Source organism: Rhinopithecus bieti, unplaced genomic scaffold (genome assembly GCF_001698545.2).
Source record: "Rhinopithecus bieti isolate Rb0 unplaced genomic scaffold, ASM169854v2 scaffold_81780, whole genome shotgun sequence".
In the NCBI taxonomy this organism is placed as follows: domain Eukaryota; kingdom Metazoa; phylum Chordata; class Mammalia; order Primates; family Cercopithecidae; genus Rhinopithecus; species Rhinopithecus bieti.
Window position 1 is genome coordinate 529182 of NW_016830359.1, and position 9089 is coordinate 538270.

The following is a 9089-nucleotide window of genomic DNA, read 5'->3' on the forward strand; positions in this document are numbered from 1 at the left end:
AAAAGAAAAAAAAGGGAAAGAAAAAGAAAAAAAGAAAGAGCCTCCTGAGGCCCGGAAAGATTCGGCAAATTGCACCAAATTGCGACACATTAAGAAGCACAGCTGGGACTCAAACCCAGGCAGACTTCAGACTCTTTTTTTTTTTTTCGAGATGGAATCTCGCGTCTCACTCTGTCACCCAGACTGGAGTGCGGTGGTGTGATCTTGGCTCACTGCAACCTCTGCCTCCTGGGTTCGAGCAATTCTCCCGCCTCAGCCTCCCAAGCAGCTGGGCTTACAGGCACCTGACACCAGGCCCAGCTAATTTTTGTATTTTGAATAGAGACAGGGTTTTGCCATGTTGGCCAAGCTGGTCTCAAACTCCTGACCTCAGGTGATCTGCCTGCCTCGGCCTCCCAAAGTGCTGGGATGACAGGCTTGAGCCACCGCGCCCGGCCAACTCCGGACTCTTAAGGAGGATGTGCGCTGAATGTTTAAGCCACAGTGTTCCACTCTGTAAGCTTGGAAGTAGCAAAACAGAACCAACTGCAAAGGATTGTGCGGCAGAATCAGCTAATTCACATCAAGCGTTTCACACAAGCCCAAGCGCCGAGAAAACCCTCCACACCCATTAGCTCTTGTCCAAACTCCTCGAACATCCCTATAGGATGGATTCCGTTATCCCTTAGTTATACAGAAAAAAAGGAGGCTCAAAGAAACGCTTATCCCTTAGTTATATAGAAGAAAGGAGGCTCAAAGAAACAAATAGGTGGCTCAAGGACCAAGCCAGCACCTGGAGGAGAGCTGCTCTCTCAACTCAGGGCAGCTGAATGTCAAGCCTTAGTCCTCTTTTTTGCTGTTGCTGTTGGCATTTCTTTTCTTTTCTTCCTTTTCTTTTTTTTTTCTTTTGTCTTTTTTGGTTTTTTGTTGTTGTTTCTGTTTGAGGCGGGTCTTGCTCCTTCGCCTGGGCTGGAGTGCTGTGACACCATCTCAGCTCACTGCAACCTCAGCCTCCTGGGTTCAAGGAATTCTCATGCCTCAGCCTCCCACGTGGCTGGGATTACAGCCACGCAAGACCATACCCAGCTAACTAGTTTTTTTTTTTTTTTTTCAAGAGATGAAGGTTCTCACTATGTTGCCCAGGCTGGTCTCCAACTCCTGAACTCAAGCAATTCTCTAATCTTGGTCTCTCAAAGTACTGGAATTACAGGAGTGAGCCACTGGGACTGGCCTCTTTTTTTTTTTAATTGACAGAGAAAAACTGCATTTTAAATACAAGCATGGTGCACAACATGTGTGGAAATATGGCTACATTGCCCAGTGACTCCATCAAGTTAATTACCCTCTGCATTGTCATGTGCTTAGCTTTCTTGTGGTGAGAACACTTAACATCCATCTACTCTCTTAGCAATGTTCAAGTTAATAACGTTGTTATTAACAACAGCCACCAGGCTGTACCAGAGATCTCCCTTATTCCCCCCTGTCTAACTGAAACTGTGTATCCCTGGACCAACATCTCTTAATTATTTAATCCTCTTGGCTAAATAATGAGCGCTGCCTGCCATCTGAGTTAGCTGTTAACTCTCACAGTGCTGGAGTTGGACAAAGAAGATCCACTCAGAGGCCAGAGAGGTCAGGCAATGCGCCTGAAGTCACACAGCTAGAAAGCCGCAGATCCCAAATTTCAAACTCAACCCAGGCTCTACAGCCCATGCTGTGGAGGTGTGCGATCAGAGGTTTTCAAAGTGTTGTCCCAGACTGCGTGCCATGGCTGACACCTGTAATCCCAGTGCTTTGGGAGGCCAAGGCGGGTGGATCACTTGAAGCCAGGAGGTCAGGAGTTCAAGATCAGCCTAGCCAACATAGTGAAACTCCATCTCTTCTTCTTCTTCTTTTTTTTTTGAAACAGAGTCTCACTGGGTCACATAGGCTGGTGTGCAGTGGCACAATCTCAGCTCACTGCAACCTCTGCCTGCCAGGTTCAAGCGATTCTCCTGCTTCAGCCTCCCGAGTAGCTGGGACTACAGGCGCCCGCCATCACACCCGGCTAATTTTTGTATTTTTAGTAGAGACGGGGTTTCACCGTGTTGGCCAGAAGGGTCTCGATCTCCTGACCTCGTGATCCACCCACCTCGGCCTCCCAAAGTGCTGAGAATACAGGCATGAGCCACTGCGCCTGGCCCATCTCTTCTAAAAGTACAAAAATTAGCCAGGCGTGGTGGCAGGCACCCGTAGTCCCAGCTACTCGAGAGGCCAAGGCAAGAGAATAGTTTGAACCTCGGAGGTGGAGGTTGCAGTGAGCCGAGATCGCGCCACTGCACTCCAGCCTGGGCGACAGAGGCAAGGCTGAGACTCTATCTCAAACAAGCAAACAAACAAAAAACCAACAACGACAACAAGGTGTGGTCCCAGGACCAGCTCCTCCCCTAGACTCACCCAACCAAAACCCTGGGGGTGGGTCTAGGTATTACTTGAAGCCTCCTTCCAGCTAATTTTCACACAGGCTGAAAAACAGGCGTGAAAGGCACCCACCTCTGAAGGCGTATATTTGCATCTCTGAGCAATGCTCATCATGAGGAGGTTTTAGCTTTGGGCACCCTGAGCCCTGACTCTATATTTTTCACCCATACTCTGCTCTATCCCCACAGCCAAGATGAGGTCGGTGTCTGACTTTCTCCTCATATTTTCAGGACCTGAGCTTCTTCCCCAGGAACCCCTGACGCAAGCCAGGAGCATGTTTAAAAACTCTTCCCAGAGGGCAAGGGATTTGGGGACGCTGTTGTTTCCGAGGAACTTAGGGAGGCGTTACCTGGTGGGCAGGCGCGGATGCTGGAGTCTCTGCCAGGCTCAGCAAGAGGACGAGGAGGAGGACCAGGGGGACAGAGGGAGCCATCGAAGGCAGGATGACAGGTGCCTACAGCTGCGGAACACGCTGCAAGGAGAGAGCAGCCAGTTATTTTCTGAAGCAGGGGGCCAGGTGCATTTCCGACAAGGACAGAGGAATTTATTTTTTAGTTTTATGGAGGCATCACTGAGATACAAAAGTGGTGCATATTTAATGCACACATCTCGAGGAGTCTGGGCGTGTGCAAGCAACCATGATACCATTGCCACAACCAAGGAACTAAAACCTATTCATCACCTCCAGAAATTGCCCTGTGCTCTTCAATGATTTTCTTTCTGGTAGAGCCCTTCACCCGCCATCTCTCCCACCTTATTGTTTTTTGTTTGTTTGTTTTGTTTTTGTTTTTGTTTGTTTGTTTAATGGAGTTTCTCTCTTGTTGCCCAGGCTGCAGTGCAATGGCACAATCTCGGCTCACTGCAACCTCTGCCTCCTGGGTTCGAGCGATTCTCCTGCCTCAGCCTCCCAAGGAGCTGGGATTACAGGCACCCGCCACCATGCCCAGCTAATATTTGTATTATTAGTAGAGACAGGGTTTCACCATATTGGCCAGGCTGGTTTCGAACTCCTGATCTCAAGTGATCCGCCTGCCTCGGCCTCCCAAACTGCTGGGATTATAGGCATGGGCCACCGCCTGTAATCAACAGAGTGACACTCTGTCTAAAAAAAAAAAAAAAAAGAGAGAGAGAGAGAATTCCAGGGGAATTAACCCTCTACTTGCCCCATCATCATATTGAACCCACCTGGTCCCCCAGTACCCATGCCTTCTGCCCCACTGCCTCCACCACTCCATCTTCGAAAATTTCCATCCTCTTACCTGCCCCTCACTTTTTCCCTGCCACCAATGCCTGGGTTTCTTCTGCTATTGCCATCCGTTCGCGCCCCCCATCACTCTCCCAGGAGCCCCTCACTCCCTCCAGCCCTTGGCGTTTCTGGCCTAGACTCTCACCTCGGTGCGGCTGGCAGCTCTCTGCAGCTCTCTCTGGCTCTGGGCTCCAGCGCCTGGACTCTTTCACGCCCCCTGAGCTTTTATGCCTTCTGAGGAGACAATAGAAGGGAGGGGGGGGAAAGGGAGGGGATTGGAAGAAGGGAGGGAGAGGGAGTGAAGTGGATGGAGGTCGGGGAACAGTCATCCACTCTAGGGACTTTCAAAAGCTGGTCTGAGGTCAAAACAGACACCTCATCGCGGGAAATGCCGCTGTGCCTTGGTTTCCCCTGGTAGACCCTGCTCTTCCCCCTGCTTCTGTGCCCCTTTATCTTCCTCCAGCTGTCGTGTTCCAGGCTTTGCAGCTGTTCGAGGGCTCCCTCCCTCCCTCTCTGCCCCTGGTGTGTGTCCTCCTTGGTCGTCCCCACCTGCCACTGGCGTCTGGGTAGCCCTGTCCCCTCTGCCCCCATCAATCCCTCCAAGCCTCTGCAGCTCCCTCGCCGAGTTGCACTTCTGTCTTGCACGGTAGACCCTGTTAATTTGTTTACTTGTGAATTGTCTATCTCCCCGCCCCCCACCTACTGCCCCTGGCTAGAGGAGACCCCATGAGGGGTGTCAACTGTGTCTTGTTAATGGCTGTGTCCCTAGCCCAGAAGCTCTCAACCAGGAGTGACTCTGCCCCGATGCTGCCCCAGCCTCACCCCAGGACATTTGATCAAGTCTGGAGACATTTTTGTTTACTCTTTTTTTTTTTTTTTTTTGAGACAGAGTCTCACTCTGTCACCCAGGCTGGAGTGCAGTGGCACAATCTCGGCTCACTGCAAGCTCCGCCTCCTGGGTTCACGCCATTCTCCTGCCTCAGCCTCCTGAGTAGCTGGGATTATAGGCGCCCGCCACCACGCCCGGCTAATTTTTTGTATTTTTAGTAGAGACCACTGTGTTGGTCATGCTGGCCTTGAACTCCTGGTCTTGTGATCCACCCGCTTCAGCCTCTCAAAGTGCTGGGTTACAGTTGTGAGCCACCGCGCCTGACTGAAGACATCTTTACTTGGGACTTGGGAGGGACTCCTGGTATCTCGTGGGCGGAGGCCAGGGACGCAGCTCAGCATCCCACAGTGCTCAGGAATGGCTGCCCTTGATGAGAGAGACCAAGTCCCAAAAGTCAATAGCACCAAAGATAATAAACCCCACAGCAGCCCCTAAAACAGTGCCCGGAGCTCACTCAATGCTTGCTGGGTGAACGAATAAAGAGTGTGTCATTGCTGCATCTCTCTCCTCTGTCATTTGTGTTGATGCATCTGTCTCTGCAGCGCGCGCTCTCTCTCTCTTTGCCCTGACATCAGCTGCTTTCCAGAGGAAAGAACCTTGGAGGAGGTTTTACTCCTGGCATTGCCCTTTGCTGTCTAAGGGACGGAGGGGATGCCCCAGTCCTGGCTGGGTTCTGTCTCCTCCTCTCTCTAAGGGATGGAGGGGACGCCCTGGTCCTGGCTGGGTTCTGTCTCCTCCTCTCTCTAAGGGACGGAGGGGCGCCCTGGTCCTGGCTGGGTTCTGTCTCCTCCTCTCTCTAAGGGACGGAGGGGATGCCGTGGTCCTGGCTGGGTTCTGTCTCCTCCTCTCTCTAAGGGACGGAGGGGATGCCGTGGTCCTGGCTGGGTTCTGTCTCCTCCTCTCCACCGTGGAGGCCACATTGCCTCCAAGGCCCTTCCGGCATTCCTTCCGTCGGTCTGCGGCTGGCACCTGTATCTTTGTCCTGTCTTTACATGTCCCCATCAGCCCTTACCCCATCCTTTCTCAGCCCGAGGAGAAAGGGAGACCCCAGAAGAGGGATGGAGTGAGAAGGTGAGGTGGGGGATTACAGACACTCTGGCGGGTTCCCGAGCCCCCCTCTGCTGTTTCTCCAAGTCCCTCACTTCTCATCCAGAGGATGACGACAAGGAGTAGGAGGAGGAGTGGGCAGGGGAGGGGAGGGAGGGGGAAGCTTTTAAAGAAGACAAACTGACAAGAAGGTGTGAATGGCTTTGCTGGGAAGGAGAAAGGAGGAGGAGGGAGTGACGCCCACTGCATGGGAGACAGGGCCGAGGCTGAGAGCTTGGAGCTGGGTTACCTGGAGCCCAGTGGAGGGTCAGAGAAACAGTGGGAAGTCCTTGCCTCACTGCCCACTAGCTAGTTTGTGAAAAGTAAATGAGAGAGGTCCAAAGCTTGCTCTCTCTCTCTCTGTCTCTCTCTCTCTCTCACACACACACACACACACAAAACTCAAATGTGGTGCAAAAATATCACAATGTCACTTTCTTCTCATTTCTTATTTCTTTCTTTTCTTTTTTTTTTTTTTTTTTTTTTTTTTTGGAGACAGAGTCTTGCTCTGTCTCCCAGGCTGGAGTACAGTGGCACAGTCTCGTGTCACTGCAGCCTCCGCCTCCCGGGTTCAAGCAGTACTTCTGCCTCAGCCTCCCTAGTTGCTAGGACTACAGGCGTGTGCCATCAAGCCTGGCTAATTTTGTATTTTTAGTAGAGATGGGGTTTCACCATGTTGTTCAGACCAGTCTTGAACTCCTGACCTTACCTGATTTGCCTGCCTGGGCCTCCCAAAGTGCTGGGATTACAGGTATGAGCCCCCGCGCCCGCCATCTTTCTTTTTTTCTTTCTTTCCTTTTTTTTTTTTTTTGAGACGGAGTCTCCCTCTGTCGCCCAGGCTGGAGCGCAGTGGCTGGATCTCAGCTCACTGCAAGCTCCGCCTCCCGGGTTCACCCCATTCTCCTGCCTCAGCCTCCCGAGCAGCTGGGACTACAGGTGCCCGTCACCTCGCCTGGCTAGTTTTTGTATTTTTTAGTAGAGACGGGGTTTCACCGTGTTAGCCAGGATGGTCTCGATCTCCTGACCTCGTGATCCGCCCGTCTTGGCCTCCCAAAGTGCTGGGATTACAGGCTTGAGCCACCGCGCCCGGCCCATCTTTCTTCTCATTTCTGTAACTGAGTCTGTGCCCCGCTCAGTAAAAGCGAGCTGTGGACGTGAGCACCGTCTCCTTAGGAGGCTGCTGCAGTTTTCGGCCCAGCATCCACTTGGCTTCGGCTGGAGATGACTCCGGCTGGCTTTTAGTTGAATGCTTGCAGCTCCTCTAGGCGCCCCACATGCCATGAGAGTGTGGACTCTATGCCTGGCCCTAGGGGTGAGAAGGAGACTGGCATCTGAACAGATCCTTCCCTCCCTCTTTCCTTCAGGATGGGTAGGTATCTTGGCACCCACATGTACCAGGTCCCTGTGGACAATTCAAATGGGCCCGTGGGCCCCTGTCACAATTATTCCAGCCAGGGAGAGTAGAAAAGACATTTGCTGGAGGGCTTATGAAAAGAAACTAAAAACAAAGCTTCCTTGCTCTTTTATTTATTTGTTTATTTTTGAGACGGAGTCTCACTGCAACCTCTGCCTCCCAGGTTCACGTGATTCTCCTGCCTCAGCCTCCCAAGTAGCTGGGACTACAGGCATGTGCTGCCACACCCAGCTAATTTTTGTAGTTTCAGTAGAGACGGGGTTTCACCGTGTTAGCCAGACTGGTCTCGAACTCCCGACCTTGAGCGATCCGCCCACCTTGGCCTCCCAAAGTTCTGGGATTACGGGTGTGAGCCACTGTGCCCAGCCTCCTTGCTCTTTTTAAACTTATTTTTCCCCCTCAGAGTTTCCTTAATTTTCTTTTTTACTTTTTGTTTTTATTTATTTTTAAAATTTATTTATGTATTTATTTATTTTCGAGACAAGGTCCCGCCCTGTCGCCCAGTCTGGAGTGCAGTGGCGCAATCACAGCTCACTGCAGCCTCCACCTCCTGGGCTCAAGCGATCCTCCCATCTCGGCCTCCTGAGTAGCTGATACTGCAGGCCTGTGCCACCACAACCGGCTAATTTTTATTTTTCTGTTTGTTTGTAGAGATCGGGTCTTCCTATGTTTCCCAGGCTGGTCTAGAACTCCTGGTCTCAAGTCATCTTCCTATCGAGACCTCTCAAAGTACTGGGATTACAGGCATGAGCCACCGCACCTGGCCCTTAATTTTTTTTTTTTTTGAGACGGAGCCTCGCTCAGCTGCCCAGGCTGGAGTGCAGTGGTGTGATCTCGGCTCACTGCAACCTCAGCCTCCCAGGTTCAAACGATTTTCCCGTCTCAGCCTCACAAATAGCTGGGATTACAGACACCCGCCATCATGGCTGGCTTTTATATTTTAGTAGAGACGGGGTTTCAGCATGTTGGTCAGGCTGGTCTTGAACTCCTGACCTCAGGTGATCCATCAGTTTTGGTCTCCCAAAGTGCTAGGATGACAGGTGTGAGCCACCGTGCCCGGCCCTTAATTTTTTTCTTATTTTGAAGTAATTTCAGACTTACAGGAAAGTTGCCAAAAAAATTCCCAGATACTCTGATTTTCCAAATGCTTACATTTCACATTTCATTTCTCTGGTCTGTCTCCCGCTTCCCCTCTCCCTCTGCCCCTGTTCCTACTCCCCCTTCTCTCTCTCCCTCCCTCCCTCCCTTCCTGGACATTGCGGGAGAAGCCGGAAGTCGGGGAGCCGCTATGTCTCCTGTCGCCAGGAGGGGGCGTAAAGCCCAGGCCGCTGCTGAGGCCCGGGCATTGGGAGACACAGGGAGCTGGGCCTGGGAGCTTGGCAGCTCCCATGTCTGCGCTTCCTGCTCCCTGCCACACTTCTGTTGCTTAAGCCATTTGAGTTAGATTTATTTTGAAAACCACATTATTGAGGTATAATCGGTGTACCAAGAACTCACATAGTTAATGTTACCATTTGATGACTGTGGACACAAACGCCCCTGACACCATCACCACATCCCACAATTCCCTCTTTTTTTTTTTTTTTTTTTTTTTTCTAATTTGTTATTTAAAAAATGTTTGTGATAGGCCGGACGCGGTGGCTCATGCCTGTAACCGCAGCACTTTGGGAGGCCAAGGTGAGTGGATTACCTGAGGTCACGAGTTCGAGACCAGCTTGGCCAACACAGTGAACTCCTGTCTCTACTAAAAATACAAAAATTAGCCGGGCGTGGTGGTAGGCACCTGTAATCCCAGCTACTAGGGAGGCTGAGGCAGGAGAATCGCTTGAACCTAGGAGGCAGAGATCGCAGTAAGCCGAGATCACACCACTGCATTCCAGCCTGGGTGACAGAGCGAGACTCCATCTCAAAAGTAAAAATAAAATAAAAATAAAGTTTTGCTTTTACCAGAATGTTATACAAACTGGATCCTACAGTGTGCAGCCTTTTCAGTGTGAGTTCTTTTTTTTTTTTTT

At 51.2% G+C, this 9089-nt stretch overlaps 1 protein-coding gene across 1 annotated transcript in view; it reads right to left on the bottom strand.

The window, feature by feature from the left end:
• GALP (galanin like peptide) overlaps positions 1 to 3870 on the bottom strand; it is a 12954-nt gene extending 9084 nt beyond the window's left edge. Inside the window, exons 1-2 of the mRNA XM_017865379.1 lie at positions 3831 to 3870; positions 2789 to 2911 (exon numbers count right to left, since the gene is read on the bottom strand). Of these exons, the coding sequence (XP_017720868.1) occupies positions 2789 to 2872 (84 nt within the window). The 5' untranslated portion in view covers positions 2873 to 2911; positions 3831 to 3870. The remainder of the gene's footprint in view (positions 1 to 2788; positions 2912 to 3830) is intronic.
• Between the last annotated feature and the right edge of the window lie 5219 nt (positions 3871 to 9089).